Here is a 25,165-nt window from a genome sequence, read left to right as displayed (position 1 = left end):
TCCCTTGTGCCCCTTACTCTGGAGACCTATGGCCTACATAGGCCAGTAGTGAGCAGATCCCAAAGATTGCCCACTTCTCTCTCACAGCTGACTACCAGGATCACAACTCATCCAGGGCAAAATCACCCAGTAACTCCTAAAGAACTTGTGTTTATTTTATTTTCAAAATAGTGCTGTTGAGAAAAGCAGATGCAAGCATCCTATGGTTGAGATGTCACATGGGTTTTTTGTTCTCACAAAAGGAGCCATCCTAGCTGGCAGCACACAGCTATCCCACTGTAGGCCACCTGTAGGTAACGTCAAAATCATCCTCATAGAGGAGCTCTGAACCTCTGGGCACAACTGGAAAGGTACTTGGTTAACCCTCCAATGTTTTCACCACAAGACAGGTAGTTTGAGCCCAAAAAAAGAGCTAAGAACAGATATTAACACTCACCTGCTTGACTTCAGAAAGAACTTCCATCAGTCCCTATATAAAAAGGTATAAGATTATTTAACATTGTTTGTTTGAACATTAGAGCCTGCCACATATAATGGTTCTTGTTTTATTATATACCTAGCCACAGAGGTTGTTCCTAACAAGCAAGGAACCTAATAAGACACGTGAGAAATTGCGTTTGAGCTAGCAGGAATAAGCAACTGTGGGTATCCCAGGGCTCAGACACTCTTTCCTAAGAGCAGAACTCAAAGTGGCCAATCCACCTGTGTAGTTATTAACATGACATTGATAAGAAGCTGCACAGAAATGGGCCTAAACAAGAAAGCGAGGTGGGGGTGGAAGTGAGGAAATCTGTAAGCACTAAAACTAAATTTTAGAATTTCCTGATTTAGCCATAGCCCTTGAAAGAATTTTGGGATCCGGGAGACTCTGCTTGATGCTTCTTTGAATCAAGAGTTGGCGAACTACCATTCAAGGGTCTAACATGGCCCCCTTTCTGTTTTTATAAATAAAGTTTTATTGGAACACAGCCATATCCATTCATTTACATATTGCCTGCTGGAGGCTACAACAGTGGAGTTGAGTAGGGGCCACAGAGACAGTACAGCCTGCAGAGTGGAAATACTTATCCGGTCCTTTGCAGGAAGAGTGTGCGAACCCCTTCTTGAAAGCCTTGTTCAGAAAACTACAGCAATCACATCATACAACATGGCAGGGCAGGGTTCTTCTCCCCTCAGATAACATTCAGAGGCGGGTTGATTAGCATTAACGCAATGCCCGGATGCCCATGGCTTTTTATTGTCTTCATTGGCCTGGAGATCTGATCCCACTTGATAGATGAGAAAACTGATGCTCTGAGAGGTCCCCAGGTGAGCGAGCAGTGAGGCCAACGTTCACCCTCAGACTGCCTCCTGGAGGGGAAAAGTAATAAAAACATCTCAGCTGGTCTTGATACTATAGAAGGCTTCCCGGCAACTGAGAAGCGAACCCAGGGTTCTGCACGTCCTTCTCCGACAGCGAGAACTACAGGGAATAAAACAATGACACTGCAAGTCATAAAAAATCTAAATGGCATTAATTTTACTGCCGATGTTGTTTAGGGCATGTGCTGCTGCCACTGAGGAGGTGTGCAGTGCTGCTGCCCTAGGACCCTCTCAGTGAAGCAGGCTGGCATCTCTATCAGGCTGTGTCTGGAGGGGGAGGGCTTCATAGGGCTCCTTGCGGTGTGACACAGGCAGCTCCAGGGAAGACTGTCATCCTGAAACCTTTCTGAACGTTGTTCTAGGCTTAATTAATCAGCAATAGCAAGAACATAAAAAGACAGATCAGGTGACCCGTATTAACAAGTACCAAAATTAAATGTCTCTACATTGGCGAGGAGGGAGAGAATTGAAATGTAACCTCGATCAGAATGAAGACATTTAAAGACATGATCAAGATGAGCAAAACGGCCTCTGCAAAAATACTTTGAATTCTAATGCTTTGTGTGAAAGTATTATCTGGATTCCATGGAATCCACCCATTTTAAGGGTACAGTGGGGTGCATTTTGGTAAATGTACACAATCGCGTAGCCACACCAAGTATCAAGGTACAGTTTCCTTGTATCCTTTTGCTATCGATCCCTTCCCCTGAATCCAGACCCTCAGTGATCTGCCTTCTCTGATTACCTATTGCCTTTCTTGAATTTTCTATAAATGGGAATCCTACAGTCCATGTCAATGAGGGTATCAACATTTTGTTCCTTTTTATTGTGAAATGTGTTGTGGGCAGAGACAGGGCCTGGAGAAGCACCCAACCTGGGTGGAGCAGGCTGCTCTCTGCCTGCAGATGCTCCTGAGTCCTGCTTTACAGAGGAGCTGTGGCCCCTGAAAGCAGTACAACTGCGTGGATAATGACAGTTGACCTCCTAGGGCTCTAAGTGCCACACACATGCAAAGCTAAGAGCTTTACATAAATTAAATAGACTATCTCCTGCAGTCAAGTCCTCTGAGGTAGGATCATTTGTGTTACAGTCTAAATTGACTTGAACAGAGACTGGAGAATTTTAATTTTGTGGGTTTCATTCAGTCCATCTTTTTCCTCAATGACCAAAATTATTATTTTAAGTTACTGACACTACAGTGGATAGTATTTTTTTAGTAGCTTTATTGAGGTATAATTTACATAACATAAAATTTACCTGCTGTAATTAATTTAGCTACTACAATGATTCTCATAAATGTATAGTGTCATAAAACACCAAAATCCAGTTTTCACTGGACTGGACATTTCCATCACTGTATAAAGTTACCTTGTGCCCTTGCAAGCAGACCTCACCCCTACCCCAGCCCTGGGCAACTACTGACCTGCTTATACTTGCTGTTTGAGTGTTTGATTTGAATAGCATCATAAAATATGTAGTCTTCTTCGTCTGATGTCTGTCACTTAGCATAAACCTTTTGAGGTTCATTCATGTTGAGGCACATATCATTAGTTTTTTCTTTTTATTGCTAAGTAGTATTTCACTGTATGGATATACCACATTTTTTAAAAATGCATTCACTGGTTGATGGATATTTGAATGGTTTTCCAGCTTGGGGATTGTATGAATAAATGCTGCCACGAACATTCATGTACCTGTCTTTGTGTGCACTGTCCATGCTTTTGAGAGGAAGCGTTTCAACACCAGCTATTACAAATTTAGGAAAGGTACTGGTTCTGTGGCAGTGATGTAGAAACCAAGGAATGCTTGGGGAACCAGGGAGGGAAGCCTGACAGGTTTCACCAAGTGTCTGCTCTCTGTTGATATCTGCTTCAGCCTCCTATTAGAAAACCATATCCTGATCAGGAACATTGGGCTGGGGGTCAGAGAAGAGATGAGGGGATACGTGTGGGCCTTGATGTAAGCAAACACAAACTGGTGGCCACCCACTGTGGAGGATGTGGGCTCTCAAGGTTGGGGGTGTGTAGTCATTAAACCAAAACCAAATTATAAGCAGCCCTTCAGATGCTATCATGACTCAAAGAGAACTGTGGCCAGGTAGCCTTCAGTGTATGGCACAGTGCTGGAAGAGGAGAGATATGAGCTGAAGATTCACTTTTTGGCACTTCCCTGAACCACTTTTTGGGTAACCTATTTAGGAATGCTGGTATAATTTACAGATAGGCATAGGTTACATTCCTGTCAGTGCACATTTGCAGAAATTCCTTAAGGATTTAGACACGTCTCCAACGGCAAGAGAAACAAAAGCAAAAATGAACTATTGAGACTTCATCAAGATAAAAAGCTTTTGCACAGCAAAGGAAACAGTCAGCAAAACTAAAAGACAACCTACGGAATGGGAGATGATATTTGCAAATGTCTTATCAGGTAAAGGGCTAGTATCCAAAATCTATAAAAAAAAATGTATCAAACTCAACACCCAAAAAAACAATAAATTCAGTCAAGATGTGGGCAGAAGACTTGAACAGACATTTCTCCAAAGAAGACATCCAGATAGTCAATGGACACATGAAAAGATGCTCAACATAACTCATCATTGGGAAATACAAATCAAAACCACAATGCAATACTGCCTCACACCAGTCAGAATGGCTAAAATTAACAACTCAGGAAACAACAGATGTTGGACAGGATGCAGAGAAAGGGGAACCCTCTTACACGGTTGGGAATGCAAACTGGTGCAGCCACTCTGGAAAACAGTATGGAGATTCCTCAAGGAGTAACAGATAGAACAACCCTATGGCCCAGCAATTGCACTACTGGGTATTTATCCAAAGAATAAAAACATAGTGATCCAAGGAGTCACCTACACCCCAATGTGTAGAGTAGCAATGTCCACAATAGCCAAACAATAGAAAGAGCCCAGGTATCCATCGACAGATGAATGGAGAAGGAATATGTAGTGTATGTATGCATATATGTACATATATATACATATGTGTGTATATCTGTATATGTGTATATATATAAACATATGGAATGGAATATTACTCAGCCATCAAAAAGAATGAAATCTTGCCATTTGCAACAACATGGATGGAGCTAGAGGGTATTTTATGCTAAGTGAAATAAATCAGTCAGAAAAAGACTATCAATGATTTCACTCATGTGGAATTTAAGAAACAAAACAGATGGAAAATAATTTTAAAAAAAAAACATTTTATTTATTCATGAGAGACACAGGGAGAGAGAGAGGCAGAGACACAGGCAGAGGAAGAAGCAGGCTCCATGCAGGGAGCCTGAGTGGGACTCGATCCTGGGATCACGCCCTGAGCCGAAGGCAGATGCTCAACTGCTGAGCCACCCAGGCGTCCCGATGGAAAATATTTTTAAATAAAATTCACAATGCCATTTAATACGTCCCTTCCAAGTCTTTCTTCAAATATGGATGAATGTGTAGGACACTGTGTCCTGCAGCCCGAGTAACCAGAGTTTAAGATAATGGTGGCAAGGACAGTGAAAAGGTCAGCCAGAAAAAAAGAAATTAAATGAGTTCCAGAGATTCCTAACTATAAAGGTATCACCTGTCACACAATGTAAATTAGTGTTGTTAACACAATCTTTAGCCTTAACCTTCTCCGTATCATGTTGCCTACACTGGGGTCACATTACGAAGACTTTTTATCTGATTTTAGAGAATCTGCTTTAAATTTTCCAAGCAGATAAATTACAGGATTAACCTCTAAAAGCAACAGGGTGCAGAGTAGGTGGGTGATTTTGACATGCTGATCCACTCCTCAGAGGTTTTGAATACACCCACGCTTTACAAAGTTAATACATTATATTCTAGCCATCGGCTCATTCCAGAATGAACCACATTTACATTGTAGGTTGACCTTTACATATTTTTATTTCTTTGATTATAACATGAATTTCAGTGGTACCATTTCCCTGTATAAATCCAACATGGAATAATAATTAGGCAAAAACAGCAGAGAATTGAGCTTTTCCCACTTGTGCTATTATCAGGCAGAGGGGAGGTCCTGGGCTGGTGTACATCTTAGAGAATAAACACAGTTTTGGTGACCTTGATCATCTTGGACAAGACAGACCAGGCCATGATGGTGGAGGAAGGAGTCATGAGCCATATACAGCAGTTTCTGGAAGATGGAAAAGGCAAGGAAGTGGCTTCCCCACTGGAGCCCCCAAAAGGAACACAGCTCTGCCAACACCTTGATTCTAGCCCCACTAAGACTCATTTTTAGACTTCTGACCTCCAGAACTGTAAGAGAATGAATTTTGTGATTTCAAGCCAACTAAGCTGTGGCCACTTGTCACAGCAACCAGGAAAGTCATATGTCGTGTCTGAAAAACCACCAGTAGCTCTCTTGCTCCTCTCTGTGACCCCAAAATACTATCTGAGATGATAATCAGTCTCTCAGCTACCAAGTCAATTTGTCCATGAGATGGCCGAGTTCTGGGCTAATGTGCAAGGGACCGGGCTCACCGTCACAGAGGCAGCCGTCCCTGTGGGCCTGAGACGAGGCGTTTGGCATGAGTGTCTTCAGACCAGTCCAGCTGATTAAGATCTAAACCAACAGAACTATCTGTGCTCTCTTCGAATGTTATGCCAAAGGGAAAAAATCTCCCCCAAGGTGGTACCGTGTTTATAAATGTGTTTATTACAGCTTGTCGGCTGTTTATCTAGAATTTAGCTAAAACGTTTTGAATCGAGTTGTGATATTCCTTGACTTAACTCTGCATCTTTTCCATTCAGGTCTGTGAGAACTCCTGACATTTGAAGCTTGACTACCAAGTTTCCATAGCAACAGGAAAAAGAAAAAAAAATCCAAATCTGAAGATTGCAGTTTACAGCTCTCAAACTTCACACCTAGGCCTCAATTGTTCCAGATTTTTGTTTTCTTTGCAATTTCACTGGGTCTGTATTCCACCATTTTGACAGCATCTTCCTTTCTCCTTTAATTAATGGAATCTTCTGAATTGCTCTGAATGTTTAAAGATCACGGCATAAAACTTGACCTTCTGGGAGCAGGAACAATGGCTACTTTTTCTGATGTGTTGCCATGTTGCTAGTCAGCGCTCCACACATACAGCTTTGTCTGTGGGTTCGTATTTGTATATGTGTGAGTATCTGTATGTGTATATACACAGTATTTATAGAGAGAAACGCTACAGAAGGAGCCTAGTTTCGCTATGTCATTCTTCCTTGAGAGGTTACACAAAGAAAGGATAAAAGCTACGCACCTGTCCCCTCCAGGGCCTCAGCATCAAGCTCGGCACCAGCACAGACCACTGAGCTGACGCTTCTCCACCGTCCGGGCCAGTCTTGTGCCACCACGACCTGCCAGGCAGGTCCGCAGAGAGGGAGAGCGGAGACACAAGTGCTTTCTCTTTAGCAAAGGCCTGCGACCAATTTTCACTGCCACCCTATGCCAACATAGGCAAAAGTGTTGAGGGGCAGAGCAGCAAATTTCACCATCAAATGCCGAGAAAAGGGCTGAAATATTCTTCAAGGGCATCTGTCCGCATTTGCATATGTCCTGAATCCAGTCCCACTGGTTCTTAGGAGGACACGGATCATGGCAGAGAATCTCTCTCTCCTCAGTGTATGTACAATTGCAAATGTCATCGTGGAGGCCCTACATGCATAGGAGGAGGTCAACAGGTGCCCTGTGTGTACACATATATGCCCACATGTATAGACATACCTTTATGCACATACACAACGTTTGTTTCATATATACAGGCATAAAAATAGAGTAAATACAGGTAGTTTTAAAAGTACCCTTTTGTGTGAATCGACTACCGTTGTTTGCAAACCTGAAAATAAAAGATGTTCATCATGTATGAAAAGTAATTGATTTTTATTCTGTGAGCATGTAAAAAGTAAGAGGAAAGTTCGTGCTTGTACTAAGATTATCTTCTTGTTGATAAACTGTAACGAACCATCAAAGCTCACACCAAATTTTTCTATCAGATAAAACTAGTGACAGCCTGTGGCTTTTTCTTAGAGCTCGCCACAAACTAGGGTAAGGTAAGTGTCTTAGCATATTTCAATGCAGTTGCTTACTAAAGGTTTTAACCACACGCACACACACGTGTGCACACATGCACACCCACGCTTTCTTATGCAATCTATGTTTGCACCTGTGCTATTCAGTTCACCTTCTGTAGGAAGCAGGAGTTATATGTTGTCTTTATTGTAGTGAAATTATGCAGAAAGAGTTCCATATATTGTATTTGTTTCAATAGTAAGTCTTTTTGGAGCATATAGAATGCAGATTTTTTTTCCATTAAAATAAATGGGTATTGGTGGTTAAAACGGCTGGACAGTAGCTCTTCTCTGATTTCTATGTTGTGTCTAACATTGCCAACACAAGGTCTTGCCTTAGTGCAAGTTCATGGTTTTGACTGGTCATGTGGGGTCCCCTGTACATCTCTTGTTAATTGAGTAAGTTTATAAAGCTAGAAGCACCCTCACAGCTGGGCAATGCACTCGTCTTATCCATCATAATGAACAATCTGAGCATTTTGCAATCAGCTGCGGAGATGATAGACTCAAAGAGGAGCAAGGTCATTCTCAGGTTGATGACCATGTGGCACAAACACATGATCACAACCATCAGTCCCAGAACATGGGTGTATTTCTCTTGAACAAGTCCCATTACTCAGTCAGGAGATGCTGCATTGTGAACACAACAGTTTGGTTCTCCGTAAGGCCACAGAGCAGGCCCAGGGGCAGGGTGGGAGTCTAAGCTTGCACGCTCACACTCTACTAGATTTCCTCTTCTGGCTTTGTAGATTGTAGATTTCCTCTTCTGCCTTGTACCCTAACCCTGGTGAGTCTCACCTCCCTCTTCCTGCAAGGCAGGGGGGGAGAATGCTCACCCCAGGACAGAGGAGCATCCTCAGATGGCCAGGTGGTTGGCAGCCTGGCCCCTAGGCTGGCTAACTAACAATCAGAAAGCTCCCCCTCCTCTGTGAACCTAGGGAATCCGCAGGGGGAACTCGGTGGCCCATTCACTCACGTAAACAGGTGCAAATTTCCTCCTGGTCTCTCAAGCCCGTAAACTCTCCGGCACTTTGCAAATCCAGCCACTAGCTTAGCATAGCTTAGAACACAGAAAAATAGGAATAAAGTGCATACTTTGTTAGTACGTAGCATATGCCTTAATTTTCCTCTACTTAAGAATGCTCCCTGTCCCCAGAGTTCTCATCAGGACAGAAATATTGCTATTGTGTAGTTCTTTCTAATCCTTTAAAAAAAAAAAAGTGACCAGTTATTTGAAGCCAAAGTGGAAGCGATTCCTGAATCACAGAATGTTTTCTAACTTGTGAGAACACATTTACATTGTTTCTTGAAAGCAAAAGTAGAATCAAAGCATTATTTCATTATTACAAATAGAGCTTTAGTCCAAATTATTTTTTTAATGTGAACTAAGAGCCAGAAATTGCTTTTCTCAACTGCTGAGCACAAAACTGAGGATTTTATTTCTATTGAGTGAACAGTCAGACCTTCTTCACGATTTTATTTCTACCTCAACCACCTTAGTTGATTAAAAGTTACTTTTTCTCCCTGTTTGACATATGAAAAATGAATTATTTCTGATAACCTGTTTTAACAAAAACATGCAAACATTTGCTAATTTTGAAAAACAGTTACCTTCAATACTGCCAGTTCCTCCAAATGAACGCCATTTCAGGTAGATGTACCTGCTCTGACTCTCAGCCAAATCTGAACATGACATCAAAATAAATCTGGCTAAATTCCATGGTAGGTAGCAAAGAAGACTTTAATTCTTAAGGACCATTTTTAGAGATTGTGAAAACATCCCAGATTTCCAAAATGTGATCCTAAATAGCCTGATAAACAGAATAACCATTTACCATCAAATTCTTGAAGCAGATCACATTGCATTTCATCCAAAATAAATACATTGAGTCTTGATATTAAGACATGGAAACTAAAACATGAGTAACAAGGCTATGTTTGATGCTGGGTTTAGTGCAGCAGAACCCACACACAAGCTCTCCCAGTTGGTTCTGAAGGAAAGTCTACAGCTCTTCTGGGGTGTATGAACAGAGTAAAAAAAAAATGCGTTAATAATGCTAATAATAATAATGGTTTACATTTGATTGCTTGTTATGTGCCCACAATGTACAAAATCCTTTATGCCTATTAACTCATTGACCTCTTAAAACAACCCTATGAGGCAAGGACTCTTCTCCAACTTACCTATAAAGCAAGCAGACACTCAGAAAAATCAAACAGCTTGTCCAAGGTAAGTGGCCTCCAGAACCAGAACCCTCGAGGACTGGCTGCACGGTTCCTGCTGTTTCTACTTTGCTCCCAACCTCTTTGCTCCCAACTGTGCAGCAAAACCAAACAAAAGGTCTTCCGCAGACCAGAAAACCCTAATTTAAACCCTTGATTAGCAGGACTATCTATCCAAACTGAGTAAACAGACCTTCTACTATTTCTTAGTCCTAAGAGCTGTCAAAAAACATTAAGACCACTCTCAATTCATACAAAACATTAGGAGTGTCTTCTGCACAAGATAATCTTCAGTATTTCCTCCCTTCCCTCCCAGGGCTTGGCTGCAGGTACCTGAGGGACTCCTTCCAGACTAATTAGACATCTCAGCCATGTGAAAGTACACTCATGTCCTCCCAAGTACCCAGTCACAGCCAAACCAACCAAGGGGAGGGAAAGCAGAGGGAGATGTAGTGGGGGGCATTCAGAAGCTTGCCCTGGGCTCAGCTACAGACAAACTAAATGATCTCCAAGCACTTCTGAGTTTGTTTTTTTAAGATTTTATTTATATGTGAGAGAGAGAGCACAAGCAGGGGGGCTGTGAGAGGGAGAAGCAGGCTCCCTCCTGAGCAGGGCATCCGATATGGGGCTCCATCCTAGGACCCCAGGTTCATGACCTGGGTCAAAGGCAGATGCTTCACCAACTGAGCCACACAGGTGCCCGCACTCATGAGTTTTTTAATGTAAGACCTTAACCTGTTCATGTGAAGTATTCTTAAGCAAGAATCAATGGATAAATCATACCAAGAACAAGGTGAGTGCTGAGAAAGAATGGGCTACCTTCGGTGTCTAACCACTAAGAAATGATAATCAGTGCCTGAAGCCTGGGTGGCCCAGTCCATGAAGCATCTGCCTTCAGCTTAGGTCATGATCTCAGGGTCCTGGGATCAAGCCCCAAGTCAGGCTCCCTGCTCAGCGGGGAGTCTGCTTCTCCCTCTCCCCCAGCTTGTGCTCTCTCTTTCTCTCTCTCTCAAATAAATAATCTCTAAACAACAACAAAAAAGAAGTGATAATCAAATCATCACTATCTCCATCATCATCAGTTATCTAGCTACACTTCTCAAGAAGATGATACATCCCATCTTCTCTACTTATCTGGCTGTTGAGATTTGGAACTTCTCATAATCTGGTGGTAAGATGCTTTCATAATTAGTTCATCTGAAGCAGCTAACAGTTCTCTTGTTGTGTCAAATGTGTTACCTTGATCGTATTTCCTATCACTGATGGATTAGTCGACTACTGAAAAAATTCTGGGGCACCTGGGGTGACTCAGTGATTGAGCGTCTGCCTTTGGCTCAGGTCAGGGTCCCATGGTCTCGGGATCAAGTCCCGAGGCGGGCTCCCTGCAAAGAGCCTGCTTCTCCTTCTGCCTGTGTCTCTGCCTCTTTCTCTGTGTCTCTCATGAATAAATAAATAAAATCTTTTTTAAACTTCTGTAGTTTTGACCTTTCTTATACAAAAGCATAAACAAAATATGTAGAAAGAGAAGAAAATGGTGGCATTGAACATGTGTTCGGATAAGAACTTTAACTGCATAAACTAAGCAGAAGTAATTTAGATATTCATTAAAGTTAGTGAACAAAAAAGCCTCTTCCTATCACTCATGCAACATCACTATCATAACATTAATCATTGGAGGGTTGCTGAGCTTGATCAGTCTTTGAACCACTTTGTTTGGCTTCCAAGTGCCAGCTGGTTGGTAGGGATATGGTGAAAAGCAACGGGTATAGTAAGACCACAGAAATTTCACCATGAAGCTATGAAGCCTTTGAGAGACTGGCTCATAGAAGCACTGTAAGTATATGCTGAAAATTTCCATTTTCTGCTACTTTTTTAAAAGCTTTTCCTTTTGAAAGCAATAAAGTCATTCTTTATCTATAATATACATAGATTCGGGTTATTAAAGAACTGAAAGTGAAGGCTATATGAAAAATAGTATGTGTGGTCATGCACACATCAATGCTGTCTGGTGGTAAATATTATTTATCCCCCAAGATAAAAATTTTCAAAATTTTTAAATAGATATTTTTCATAAACACTCAAAAAGGATAAAAGTTGATCATTTTAAAATATTTAATTCTATTACAGATGCAGTTCCTTTGGGCCCTAGTTGCTGAATTGTCTACAGGTCCTGAGCTACAAATTAACATTTGATTTACCATGTAGTTGTAAAGAAACTTGTAACTTATTTGTGAAATATTTAAGTAAAGGTTATCTGGGATTTGTAATGTGTATACTTGGTCTTAGACTGTCTTTAGTACTGTTTCAACACAGTGATAGAGCAAAGGGATATTTCTTTCGGTGGTGCTCTGGTTGGCCTATAATGTTGAAAGACCAAGACTAAAACTAAGTGCTATCTGGTGGATAATTAACTCTTCCCACTGCTTCCTTCATAAGTCAGAGCCCTCTGATTTGAAAGAAACAGATAGATGATTGATAGAGAGAAAGAGAGATGATAGATAGATGATTGATGGATAGATAAATGAAGATGATGATGAAGATAGAGGATAGATAATTGATAGAGAGGCAGATGATAGGTAGATAGATGATTAACAGATGATAGATGATAGAAGATAGAATGATAGATGATAGGTAGATAGATGACTAGATAGATAGATAGATAGATAGATAGATAGATAGATAGAAGATACACAGATGGTTGATGATAGGTAGATAGATGATAGGATAATAGATTAGATGGACATGGTAGGTAGGTAGCTAGGTGGATGATAAGTACATACAATAAATAGATAGAGATAGATAGAGATGGACATAGATAAGAGAGATTGAGAGAGAAATGGATAGAAACAAACCAGACAGGTAGGTAAACACACAGAAATAGAAAGCAAGAATACTTTAGGGAGGTCCTTAACCAAGGAGAGGTAAGGTGCTAATAGTTAATAAATGCCTCCCACGGACCAGGTATTTTACATACATACATATGTATGTATACACATAATGCCTAATTTATATGAAATATAGTTATTCATTAGACATGTCATGTATATAATTCTTAGAATATTGAAATAGGCAGTATCTCTACCGTACAGATGGGGAAACGAGGCTCACAAGTTAAAACCGTCTCCCACTAGGTCTCGCCCAGGAAGTGGTGTACGTGACTCCAACACCAGCACTTTTCCACTCTACCCTAAGACAGCACCACCCACCCATCACCCAGAATAAACCACCCAGGTTGAACCCTCTTGCATACAACACACGAAATTGACAGTGACAAGACAATCTGACACTAGCGGATAAGTGAAGCAGAGAAAAACAAACTTGCAAGTCAGCCCTCTGAAACATTTCCTTCCTCCCTGGGCATCTGCCTCCAGGAAATTGCTAGTTTGGGTAAATAAATAGGAAACTGATTCCTTGGCAGCCAATCATGGAGACGCTTATTTGGAAAATTCCCACAAATGAGCATGAGAAACGTAAACCCACACTTCAAACCAAAAGCAAAACAAGTCAAGATGGATTGGGACACTGCTGATCGCACCATTCTTCTCCATAAAAGCAATTTTCTGTTCTTTGAGAACACAGTCTCAAAGAGACCTTCCCCTGCTCTGGCACACAAGACAAAGGATCCGGGGATGCTACCCAGTGTAGACGCCAGAGATAACAGCAAAACTTGCTTTTCACATGGGAATCCAAGCCAGGACGATGGGGACCAGATGAAGGCATTTCTAAATTAAGCGTGCCAGAACTAGACGCCTCTCTCTGAAACAGAGCCCTACCTTTGCTCCTCAGCAAAAGTGGATTCCGAAGACCCTGCCCTGTCCCTCCCTGTGCCTCCTGGACCATGTCTTCCCTCCGGAGGGGGACTGGTACCTAGAATGCTTCTTCTATACAAAAGAAAATAGGTCTCTGGCACCTGCAGGAAATGCCCAACTATCCTTCTGGAGACTGATCCGAAAGGAAAAGTGACCTGTTACAGTAGCCCAGGAACATTTCCCTACACTTCCCCTTCTCAAAGTATGTAATGACGGCCAATTTCAAAGCAAGCACCACCTCTTTACCCTCTGCCTCCGTCTTCTCAAGGCCAAAATTTTCTAATCTTTAACCCCATCAGAACATCATCTTCATTACTCAAATGATGTCCCTCTACTCCTTCTCCAAATCCCGCCATCTCAGTGCATCCGTATTGCCAATCACTATAGTTTTAAACTATATAATTTTAAATGTATAATTTTTGCTTAAGTGAATGCATTTTAAAAGAAAATTGTACATTACTACCATGAATGAAAAGCCAGTATCACTTGGCATATACTAAAGTAATAATCGAAATAAATACAAAGCAAGGGACGCTTGGGTGGCGCAGTGGTTGAGCGTCTCTCTTCGGCTCAGAGCGTGATCCCCACGTCCTGGGATCGAGTCCCACATCGGGCTCCCCGCAGGAAGCCTGCTTCTCCCTCTGCCTGTATCTCTGCCTCTCTCTGTGTCTCTCATGAATAAATAAATAAAATCTTTTTTAAAAAAACACAAAGCAAAATGGCAGAACAGGAGGGTCCAGTCCTTATATGCCCCGCCTCACCATCCCTGCCCCAGAAACACCAATTTTAACAACCACCCACAGATGAGAACATGTTTTGGGGAACCCAGAAACATGCCTGAAATGTTCTAGTACCTCAGTGGAGCAAAAAAGCCAGAGGATAATGCACTGAAGAGGTAAGAGGAGTATCACCTCATCCCTCCCTCAGGGCAGCACAGCTCAGAGCCTAGAGAGATCTCCCAGGCCACAGCTTCTTCTCTGCCCCTAGATACTTGCTTCCCAGGTTTAGCAGGATATTGCCCATTTGTGTCTTGTCCTGCCAGGAACAGCAGGGGAATCAGCACAGCTGAACAGTCTGGAACAGAAAAGAGCTCATAGCACCAACCAATCTTAGCAACATCAGGCCACAGATCACACTGCCTGATGTACAGTCTCCATTGACAGTCCTGCTCACAGGGGGAGGGCACTCCAAAAATTAAAAATGGAACTAATATGTTATCTAGCAGTCCCACTTCTGGGTACTTACCCAAAGAAATTGAAATCAAGATCTTGGAGAGATCACTGCACTCCCGTGTTCATGGCAACACTCTTCACAAACAGCCTTGGGGTGGAAACAACTGAAATGTCCATTGAAGATGAGAAGATAAGTACAAGGGACTATGATTCAGCCTTTTAAAAGAAAGAAATCCTGCCATGTGTGACAACAGGAACCATGGAGGGCTTTATGCTGAATAAAACAAGCCAGATGCAGAAAGACAAATAATATGATCTCACATGTGGAATCTCAAATTGTCCAATTCATAGATGCAGAGAGCAGAATGGTGGTTGCCAGGACTGGGGGTGAGGGAAATGGGGAGACGTTGGTCAGAGGGAACCAAGTTTCAGATACGCATAAGATCCTCTATACAGAACAGCGTCTATCACTGATGATACTGGATTATATACCTAAAATTTGCTGATCTTATGTTTAATGTTCTTACCACAGAAATAAGAATCATTCGTAATAGTAACAGGGGCAGGAGGACACCTAGGGAGGTGATGGGTATGTTTATGAGCTTGATGGTGATGGTTTCATGGGCATAGTATTCTCATCACCAAACTCGCTGAGCTGAATACATTAAACATGTACAGCTCTTGATGGCACTCATACCTCAATAAAGTGGTTTTTTAAAATAATAAAAATAAATACAATGAAAACTCAAAATGTGATTACCTTTTAGCTGGACAATATGTCCACCTAAGATCTGGGCAAGAGGCTGCCCTGTGTTAAAAGGAGAGATGAACAGGATGAGCAAGGACTTCAAGTCAGTAGGACCCAGCAGAGAGAGTACACCTGTCACAAAGAATGAAGAACCACCTGCTATGTGAGTCTCACTTGTGTGACGCCACATCCTCAGACCATCCGGAATGACTTCAATACCTTTGGAGAGAAACAAAACAAGCCAGGGCACCTGAGTGGCTCACTGGTTGAGTGTCTGCCTTTGGCTCAGGTCATGATTCCCAGGTCCTGGGATCCAGTCCCGAGGCGGGCTCCCTGTAGGGAGCCTGCTTCTCCCTCTGCCTGTGTCTCTGCTTGTCTCTCTGTGTCTCTAACAAATAAATAAAATCTGAAAGAAAGAACAAAAGGAAAAGAAAGAAAGAAAGAAAGAAAGAAAGAAAGAAAGAAAGAAAGAAAGAAAGAAAAAAAAAAGATAAAACAAGTTTAACTGCATGAATGGAAGGTCACAGATCCAGTAACTGAAGGCAACATGTCCTTCTCTTCCTAGAACCAAACCTAGCTATTGAGTGATAGCACAGAACCGCACATGGTCAACTTATTGGAGTGCTTTTGTTTTCTATTTATTTTTGGTGTTGTTGGGTTGTTGTGTTTTGTTTTGTTTTGTTTTTTACCACTTTTATATACTTGGAGGAAGGAGTCCATGGAAGGGGCAGGTACGTGGAGGAGGCACATTCCTGGTGTGGGTTGATGGGTCCAGGGTCCAGCCTCATCCAGGAGGCAGGACACTCTGCCCATCTCCAGGCAGAAAGGACCAGAGACCTGCAGGTCCAGGTACTTATGGAGACATGGAGGGCAGGACATAGGTGACACTAGTCTCTACCATCCCTGCAAAACAGAATATAAGGTCATCCTCTGAGACAGAAGGATGAAACACTGGGTTTGGAGAGCCCAGAGAGGTGTGGACCATCTATGAAAGGCTGGAGGCTGGAGCATGGCTGGCACTGAGGCAGGTGGCTGCTCCTGGGCAGTGTCACCCTGATACCAGGGAGAAAAGCAGAGCAAGCAAATGGCAGCTCTGACCAGTGTCCACCAGATGCAGGTGCAGCCAGGGAAAAAGACAAGCTACACGTTCTCCAAGGGCTGAAGTGACCACTTCTTCTCTGCTTACAGGGCACACGCAGCCTCTCACTGTCCCTCGGCCACCCCTGCACGGCGACACGTCCCTCAGTGCAGGCCTGGCAAGGGAGGGGTGCCCAGACAGCCCAGCTAGAACCAAAGAGACAGTATGAAAGTATCACATTAGCTCACGTAAAACCAAACCATCCTGAAAGGGGCAAAGGGAATTACTTCAGTTACACAATTAACCTAGAAAGATCTTTAAAAAAAAAAAAAAATGCTAAGGTTTAAAACAAGGGTTATTCAAAACCGAAATTTTAAAGGTTAATTGCTAGTGCCTTACACATAATTCAATAGTTTTGCTAATGGAACAATATTCAGTTAGGTTCAGTGTGTCAACCCCTACAAAGTAAGTATATCAGCCATGACTATAAATTAGTGAAATTTCTGTGTAAAGCAGCTATTTAAAAGACCTTGGTCTCCACAGAGGAAAAGCATGCTGTCTTTCTGCAAAAAACAAAAACAAGAAATGCTCCATGTCAGGTGTGCTTGTTGCATATGTAAAAACCGTTCAATTCAGCATGAAAAGGACTCAGGGCGCCTGGGTGGCTCAGTGGTTGAGCATCTGTCTTCAGCTGAGATCGGCTGAGATCGTGATCCCAGGGTCCTGGGATAGAGTCCTGCATCAGGATCCCAGCCAGGAGTCTGCTTCTCCCTCTGCCTATGTCTCTGCCTCTCTCTGTGTGTCTCTCATGAATAAAATCTTAAAAAAAAAAAAAAAAGGTTAAGAAGGATTTAAGTGTCCTGCCACACACACACACACACACACACACACACACAAACACATACATTAAAAAAACAAAACTATAGGTCCTAGTGCTAATTCATGTTGCTCGCAGCCATAAGCCAGATCTGGCTACAAATCCAGGGGAGTGGGAATCTGGATTCTGTGCAGAGTATAGGAGCCTCAGTGATTGAGGCAAGAGGCAGGAAGACCTGAAATTCTATCCACCCTCACCTACTCATGAGCTAAATCATCCTGGAGCTTTAGGTAAACACTTAATAAAATACCAAGTATGATACCGATTTCAAGTGGTATTACTTTACCAACTGCTTTGGGTTGAGTCTCCCCACCAAAAAGACATGTTGGAACCTGCCCCCTAGTACCTCAGAACATAATTTATTTGGAAACAGAGTCTCTGCAGATATAAAAACCTAAGAGGAGGTCATATGGGAGTAGGGTCGGTCCCAAATCCAACATGACTGGTGACCTTATATAGAGAGAGATACACACACGGGGAGAAGGCCACATGAAGACAGAGGCAGAGATGGGCGGAATGCATCTGCGAGCTAAGGACACCAAGATTTGCCAGCAGCCATCAGAAGCTAGGAGAAAGGCATGGAACAACTTGTACCTCACAGCCCTCAGAAGGAACCCACCCCGATGGCACCTTGATTCCAGACTCCTGGTCTCCAGAACTGTGGGAATATAAATGTCTATTGTTTTAAGCCACCCAGTTTGTGGTACTCTGTCGCAGCTGCCCCAGGAAACTAATGCCCGTGTCAATATATAAGGAGGAAAATTCCCAAGAAATGCCCCAATCGAAAATAAATTCATACTTGAAGACTGAGTCAACAGAATTCTATGCAGCGTCTGTAGATTCTTCTAAAGCTACTGGTTCTCCACTGAGGATGACGACCTCCCCACCCCCCCAATTCGTGCAGACAGTGGGCAGTATCTAGGGATCTTTTTGGTCGTCACACTGCATGGGGGGTGAGGGGGGTGCCACTGGCATCTGGTGGGAAGAAGTGAGAGAAGCTGCTCAGCATCCTACAAAGTGCTGGGCCCAGTGCACCCCCCACCAGCAACTCGAGGTCCCAGCTCAGCAGCACCCCTCCTTAAACACCTAAGTCCACTCTCTGGACCCTGCAGCTGACCTCCCCTTGCCCAAACCAGAGACCTTCCCCACTGCACACCCCCGACCCTCGAACCTCGTGTTGCACGAAAGAAGCCGGCGCTCGGGAGGCGCTCATTCCATTTACACCAAGTGGAAACACAGCAAAACAAACGATCGTGTTAAAACCGAGGACACTGGTGGCCCCGGTGGGTGGGTTGGGGGGGGGGGGGGGTTGGAAAGAAGCTGACGGGCTCCCCTGGAGGCTGGGGGTGATTCTTGACCTGGAGAGTTGGCTAACACCAGCTGAGGTGGACTGAGGATGTCTACACCACCCAGACATATGCTACACTTAAATCAAAAGTTAAAAACCACCTGCCCCCTGCGCCGGCACCTCCACGGACGTCGTGGGATCAGGGCCGTGACCGGACCTGCAGCCGGGCAGCTGGGCACGCGGGGCGCGCGCCTCTCACACGCGGCCTCAGTGTCCCCTCCGGTGACCCGACCCCTGCTCCCTCCCGCGGGTTTGCGGGGCTCTGTCGGAGCACAGGCGGCGGCGCAGGCCAGGCCACCGGCCGCTGCAGCCGACCCCGCGGCAGGGCGGGTCCCCTCCGCTCTCCGCCGCGGCTCGGCGAGGGGCGGGGCCTCCGGGGGGCGGGGCCAGGCCGGGCGAGAGGGTGGGGGCGGGCCCCGCGCGGAACGGGAACGCGAGAGCACAGGCCCTTCCGGCGTGTGCCGCGAACTACGACTCCCACAGCACCCTGCGGTCCCGCGGCTGGCCTCCGGCGTCGCGAGAGGAGGCCGCTGGGGGGCGGGGCGTGCGCGCGGACGGACGGAAGTGCAGGTGACGGTTGAGCTTCGCCGCCAAGCTGGGAACCGGGGAGATGGCCGAGACGGACCCCAAGACCGTGCAGGATCTCACCTCGGTGGTAAGGGACGCCCGTGGGGCCCGAGGCGCGCTGTCGGCGGCCGCGACGGCCCGCGTGTCCGGAGGCGCCGCGGGCCCAGCCTGCAGCCCCAGCCGCGCTCGCCCGACCCGGGCCGCCGCCGCCCGCGCGCCCAGCGCACACCCGAGCGAGCCGTGAGTCGCGGCAGCCGCCACGGGAGGGGGCCTCGCCGGGGCCCGGGGCGGGGCGGGGGCGGGGGCCGGAGCCGGAGCCGGAGCCGGGGCGGTCAGGGCGACCCCAGCTGGACGCCGCCCCGCCCCGCCCCGCGCGAGGGCCCCGGCGAGCGCCAGGTGCTCCGTGTCGCGTCTCCCCGTCTCAGGTGCAGACACTCCTGCAGCAGATGCAAGATAAATTTCAGACCATGTCCGACCAGATCATCGGAAGAAATATCCTTTGTATGTGTGGTCAGCCTCTGCGGGCCCCTGGCACCTGTGGCCCGGGCAGCGGTGTTGATAGGTGGTTGCAGGCCCGCTGCAGGCAGCCATGGGCCACGTACAAGTATGAGTAGTATTGTTAGTATTATTGTAACTGAGCCTGGGTGTGGTGCTCTGGCGGTTCTGTGCCAGGAGCTGAGGGCCCCCGAGCTGGCCCCCCGGCCCCCAGACGCCTCCAGTCGGCCGGCCGTGGCCTCGGGAGTGGCCGCGGGCCGTGAGCTGCGCGCTGGGTGCGGATCTCTGCTCCGGGCCCCGCCGCCACCTGATGAAGAAGTTGTAGGGGCGGCAGCTTAGGAAAGTGGAGGAGCTCGTCCAGGTCCCAGGACCCGTAAAGGGCCCCCGACTCCTTCACCGCCAGAATTTAGCCGTACTCCAAGGGAAGCCCAGTTTGGCTGAGACGGTTGTGTTTAAGGTCCCGGTGTCCCCAGCTCGGGAGCGAAAGGATGAGCAATGGCAGGTGTGTGTGGCCTTTAACTTCTCCACTTGATGACATGAGCAGTCGCATTGACGACCTGGAAAAAAACATTGCAGACCTCATGACCCAGGCTGGGGTGGAAGAGCTGGAGGGGGAGAACAAGATCCCTGCCACACCGAAGAGCTGAAGGTGAGGGGGTCGGCTGTCCCCGTCGGGCTGTCCCCGTCCGGGGCCTGCCACTGCAGTTAAGGAGGCCGGGCGTCCTCTCCATCAGCCCCCAGCCGGATCCCAGCAGGCGTCTCTCTGATTCTCCTGGCCTTTATTAAGTGGACCTATGTCCTTAGTAGTTAAGATGACTGGTTAACAGGCAGTCACTGAGTTTATGTCATTGCAGGCAAATACCAAGAAATGTGTTTTGTTGGCCTGAGAATTCTTACCACTGGCAGATTTATTTATTTATTTGTCTGTTTGTTTATTTTTTGTGACCAAAACCCCATATTGCCACCTTCAACTTCATAAGTGCCTTGAGTTCTGGGTTCTCCTGGGAACTCCCCCTGCGCTAGATAAATGACAGGACAACGCCTGATTATGACTCGAATGGATGAAGTTAGGCCGCAGTGAGCCTTCACCCGAGAGCCGCCTGGGGGCTCAGTCTGTTCAGCATCTACTTTCTGCTCAGGTCATGATCTCAGGCTCCTGGGATCGAGCCCCATGTCCAACTCCCTGCTCATGGGGAGTCGGCTTCACCCTCTCCCTCTGCCACTCTCTGTCCCTCAAGTAAATAAATCTTAATTTCCACTACATAGTTCCCAATATCTGATGAAAGACAGATAATCAACAATAGCCACATAGCGAGACAGCAAGATGTTGTGGGCCTCCGTAGTCTCCCCATGGTAGGTTTCTTCCTTATGAGCCTCTTCAGGAGTATGGTGGTTACCTCGCCGCAACCTAGAACTAATTTTGAAACTACCGTTTCTCTCATCCCATTTTTAGCATTTTAATTCCCTATAAAAACAAAGTTTACTGAGAATTTTTAGACCACTCTAGTACCAAGCAGAACATACAGTAAAAGGCACCAAATTCCTTTTTCAAAAGTTCTGGGCATGTCCTGGCTGAACCAGATTAGAAGTAGCTGTGGCATACAGGTCACTTTGAAGTCCAAGAAGAGACAGACTTGGGAGCGAAAAGACTTGGAAATTCACTGTCATTTTAACAAGAGATTGGGTTGACTCGCTGTGTGAGTAAATCACACACTTGTTATGTGTGGGTTGTCCTCTTTATTCCTGTAGAGAGATGATATGGAAAATGTCCTGCCAGCCTTAGAAGCTTCTCTGGGTCTCCTACCACCACATGGCGGTCAAAAGTCCCGTCAAGTGAGTGAGAACATCTGTGGAGAACTGCAGGATGGAGACTTTTCGAGTGACAGGGGTGATCAAGAGGAAGAGTTGCTGGGAATGGATTCAGAAGTTTTCAAATAAAGATTTCCAATTAAATCTGTTGTGATATCTTTGCTGGGGCATCGTGCAAAGGAAGTACATCATATGTCTAGTTCAGTAGAGGATTCTGGAAAGCTTTTTACCATTTGACAGTGGTACATGTCCATCTTCTCTGTCCTGGTGGGAGCATAATGTGTTGATGGTTTTTCTTTTCCAACAGGCAGCTAATTCACACTGAAGTCCGGAACAGCATTTTTACAAGCCGACAGAAGACCGAATGGCTTTCTGAAGCAACTGCTATGTGTAGACAGATTTTCTATTCTGAAGTGTGCGTTCTTCTTACAACATACTGTATAGTTAGTCTATATAGAGTGATCCTCTCCCCCAGTTTCTTGAACATGGTAATTCCACATCTTGGATCTTGGTCAGTCGTGCTGTTAAATATTAAACACTAAAACTTTGGCGGTTCCTGCATAAAATTGTCAAATTTTTTAGTGTATTTTTGTGAAGTCATTGTTTTCTATCATTCCTTTTGTAGTAGTTACTGTTTGATGAAAGTTGCTGTGTAATTTTTTATAGACATCTGGTAGACTCTTCAGTTATAATTAGATTTTGTGAAGTAAGACATTTGGCAAGTTGAGGGTTCTTTAATTCTCAGCACAGAGTGTTGAGCCAACACCAAATAGCATGTTGGTGATGCTTTTCAAATGGTTAAAAACATTTAAAAATTGGTGATTGAGAAATCTCTGGCACTACCCTGTTGCCAAAACTGAACACTGACCTGCAGGGTCATATCCCAAGTCCCTGAGGCCAGAGGCTAAAACACTGACGAGGAACCACTGCCATTCCTGTGTGTTCCGATGTTAAATGCAGAAAGTGACAGGACCGCCACTGTAACCAAGGCGCTCGTTAGAGTTTTGCATGAGATTTGAGTACTTGAGTAGGCCCCTGTGCTGTTCACCTACAGTCGTCACCATAGAAAATCTGGCAGGATTTTACACCCCAGTTTGCTGTCTTGTCTGGGAGCCACCACTCAGGAAAAGGGAACAGAACAGGAAAACAGACCGTGTGAAGTCCGTGCCAGTTGCTGGGCTAGAAAATGCTAAATGACATGTAATAGGCTCAAGTTTTTAAGATTTCTTTAAATGATTTCTTACCTAAATTCTTACAGAATAATGTTTTATTATTGATTATAGAAGACAGGAATAATAACTCTTGCCACTCCAAAAAGCAGTGCTGCCCAGAGTGCTAAGGCTAGAGGCCAGGCGTCCCATGCAACTGCCACAGCAAAGTGACTCGGTCTGCAAAAAATGGGAAAAGTTCAGGAATGGTACAGTGCTGCTTAGAAGGAAGCCCTGAATGAACACAGTGTGAGTTTTTTAAAGTTTCCTATATCACCAGTCGTGTTTGTATTGAAAATATATAATATTATTAAGAAATTATTTGTCCTATTTATAAATTACATAGGTAACACAAAGGAGTAGTGGTTTGGCACTGTTAACCGACCTGCTGGGTCCAGCCTGGAGGGTGAGCCCCGCGTGCGTGCGGGAGGCTCTCAAGCCTAGTATGGGGCACGAGGCAGTGACCTGGCCACTTGCTGTCGGGATTTAGGTAGACGTTGTCTTCCTTAAGTAACAGATTTCAGAGGCAAGCTCCCCTGACCAGAAATATCTGCCGTGAATAAAGGTGCCTGAAATCCTGCTATGGATGCTTCCTTTCTGTCAACAATGATTTGTTTGGTTTTCCACATTTTCAGATTAAAATGGACACACCATTTTAGATTATGGGCTAAAACCCCTGAAAGGATTAGGTACACAGAGCCAAAGGCCAGAAGGGGAAGTAGAGAGGTTTGGGGGGTGTGGTGCTGCATGAGAGGGGAACCTGAGCGGGCGGGGAGCTTGGTGGGGGGAGCAGGGAGCCGGAGTGGGCCGTGGACTGCCTCTACCCTCCCAGGAGACCTGGGCTTTCCCACATTCAGGGGACAGGCCTTTCCCAGGTACGTTCCCAGGATGCTCATCCTTGGAGAATCACTAGCACAGAAGGGTTTATGGTCACTTGGGTTTAGCAGACTTGCCTCCTCCTAGATTCACTTCATGAAAATCCACAGTGCAAATTAGCATATTAAAGGCTCTGAGGTCCCAGAGCAGAGAAATGTGATTTAACTTCTTCACCTGCCAGTTGCCAAGTTATTTGACCAAGGATCTTTTTTTATACTCAGCACCTAATTAACATTTCATTGAACTAGCTTGCTGTAAAATCCACACGGGGAGATCGCAGTTAAAGTCATCCAATAAATAGCTTTGGATTCAGTTTATAACCGCCTGTGTTGCCAAGTCCTCACCTGACCTGTGCTCCAGGCCTCTGGGCAGAGCCGCCTTTAGCCTGATGGGCAAGTGCTCTGTGACCCTGGTGAGGCCTTCACGTTTGTGCCAGAGGATGGCTTTCCTCAACTTGGAAGCGAGAAGCTCAAGGCCAGCTCAGGCACACAGCCCCATGCGCTGCTGTGAGCAGGTGCTTGCCACTACAGCCCTCTGGGGTCTCAGCCTCTGGGGCTCCCAGCCCCTCCTGGGACCACCGCCTTGGCCATCTGACACCTGCTCTTGCGGGCTCATGGCCCCGGGGGGTGTCCACACTTCCCGGCCTAGGCGGGGTCTGCACAGGGAAGTACAGATCTCTTTTATCCTCCCAACTGATTTTTGTTCCTTCAGAGGCCATGAAGATCCTACTCAGGGCTGATGAGTAGAACCAGCATGGAGGTGCCTCCACCAAGCCAAGTGCTTCCGTTTGATTGATGCCCTCACCTCCCCAACCCAGAGGCCCCATCAGCTTCCACCGGCCCCCTGCCTCCTTCAAGCCACAGAGTTTTAAAACACTTTTATCTCATGCTCTTATCAGTTTTATTTTTACACTGTTTCATTTCTAGCAAAGTACCATCGTGTGTGACCTTATCAGAATAAACATTCAGTATTTCGGGTAATTAAAGCTTAATTTATCTCTCTAAGTTGTTGGGATCCTAACTGCACTTGGCAGCATTGCTAGGAAGGTAGAGTCCTCCCAACAATCCATCTCAAATGAACCTTTTAAACATCCTGTTTGGAAATTGAAGGTTTCCCATAAGGATAATTATGTTCCTCTTAGCTTTTTCTTTTCTTTCTTTTTTTTTTTTTTTTTTTTTTGTATTCTGTAGCATATATATTTTTTAATCAGATTTAAATGGAGGAATTGTCACTATCTGTTGTCAGATCTAACCCTGAAAATTAACTGGCGACAGATGACAGTCTAGCACTTACTGGGAGTGTTTGCTATAAAACGCTGCACTGGGTTAAGTATTTTGTTTACATCATTTGATCCTCAAGACAAGTTTGAGTTAGGTTTTTAATCTGATGAGTCCCTGTTTAAACAGAAGGAAGCCATCGGTGAGTGGCAGTGAGGTCACACGGCTGAAGGCAGGGACCCTGGACTCCCCACAGCTATCCCAGTGGCTGAGCCCACACTCACAGCAGTGTTTCGTCTGCCA

The 25,165-nt window shown here is 45.2% G+C and overlaps 2 protein-coding genes and 1 long non-coding RNA gene across 10 annotated transcripts in view; 2 read left to right on the top strand and 1 right to left on the bottom strand.

Annotated features, from left to right (window-relative positions):
* Nucleotides 1-7,709, top strand: part of CDH13 (cadherin 13) — a 1,002,781-nt gene extending 995,072 nt beyond the window's left edge. For both annotated transcript variants that reach the window (XM_038538175.1, XM_038538176.1), the window contains one exon: nt 6,140-7,709. In XM_038538175.1, coding sequence (XP_038394103.1) covers nt 6,140-6,147 — 8 coding nt within the window. In that variant the 3' untranslated portion in view covers nt 6,148-7,709. The remainder of the gene's footprint in view (nt 1-6,139) is intronic.
* On the bottom strand, nt 910-19,025 carry LOC106558854. Of its 6 annotated transcripts, none has more exons than XR_005360018.1 (9): nt 18,792-19,025; nt 16,090-16,290; nt 15,544-15,606; nt 15,400-15,447; nt 14,713-14,855; nt 14,322-14,541; nt 9,047-9,246; nt 8,412-8,495; nt 910-1,350 (listed from the first exon to the last, which is right to left on the bottom strand). It is a non-coding gene; the product is annotated as an uncharacterized LOC106558854 (long non-coding RNA). The 6 variants fall into 6 exon arrangements; XR_005360013.1 differs by having other exon boundaries at nt 14,713-14,803; XR_005360015.1 differs by lacking the exon at nt 910-1,350 and adding an exon at nt 4,666-5,522 and having other exon boundaries at nt 14,713-14,803.
* Nucleotides 19,026-19,180: 155 nt separating this feature from the next.
* On the top strand, nt 19,181-23,350 carry HSBP1 (heat shock factor binding protein 1). Of its 2 annotated transcripts, none has more exons than XM_038538173.1 (4): nt 19,181-19,345; nt 19,683-19,749; nt 20,281-20,401; nt 21,869-23,350. In XM_038538173.1, exons 1-3 carry the CDS (start codon nt 19,301-19,303, stop codon nt 20,397-20,399), a joined length of 231 nt encoding a protein of 76 aa, XP_038394101.1. In that variant the 5' UTR covers nt 19,181-19,300; the 3' UTR covers nt 20,400-20,401; nt 21,869-23,350. The 2 variants fall into 2 exon arrangements, with proteins under 2 accessions (XP_038394101.1, XP_038394102.1); XM_038538174.1 differs by lacking the exon at nt 21,869-23,350 and adding an exon at nt 21,502-21,705.
* The last annotated feature ends 1,815 nt before the right edge of the window (nt 23,351-25,165 follow it).

Source organism: Canis lupus, chromosome 5 (genome assembly GCF_011100685.1).
Source record: "Canis lupus familiaris isolate Mischka breed German Shepherd chromosome 5, alternate assembly UU_Cfam_GSD_1.0, whole genome shotgun sequence".
Lineage (NCBI taxonomy): Eukaryota > Metazoa > Chordata > Mammalia > Carnivora > Canidae > Canis > Canis lupus.
This window is presented reverse-complemented; position numbering and strand designations above follow the sequence as displayed.

Bases quoted from the DNA above. Each gene is read 5' to 3' on its own strand.
- HSBP1 (XM_038538173.1), top strand. From the start codon at position 19,301: ATGGCCGAGACGGACCCCAAGACCGTGCAGGATCTCACCTCGGTG. The intron at 19,346-19,682 runs GTAAGGGACGCC...TCCCCGTCTCAG, and splicing joins TGCAGGATCTCACCTCGGTG to GTGCAGACACTCCTGCAGCA. The intron at 19,750-20,280 runs ATATCCTTTGTA...TAACTTCTCCAC, and splicing joins CGACCAGATCATCGGAAGAA to TTGATGACATGAGCAGTCGC.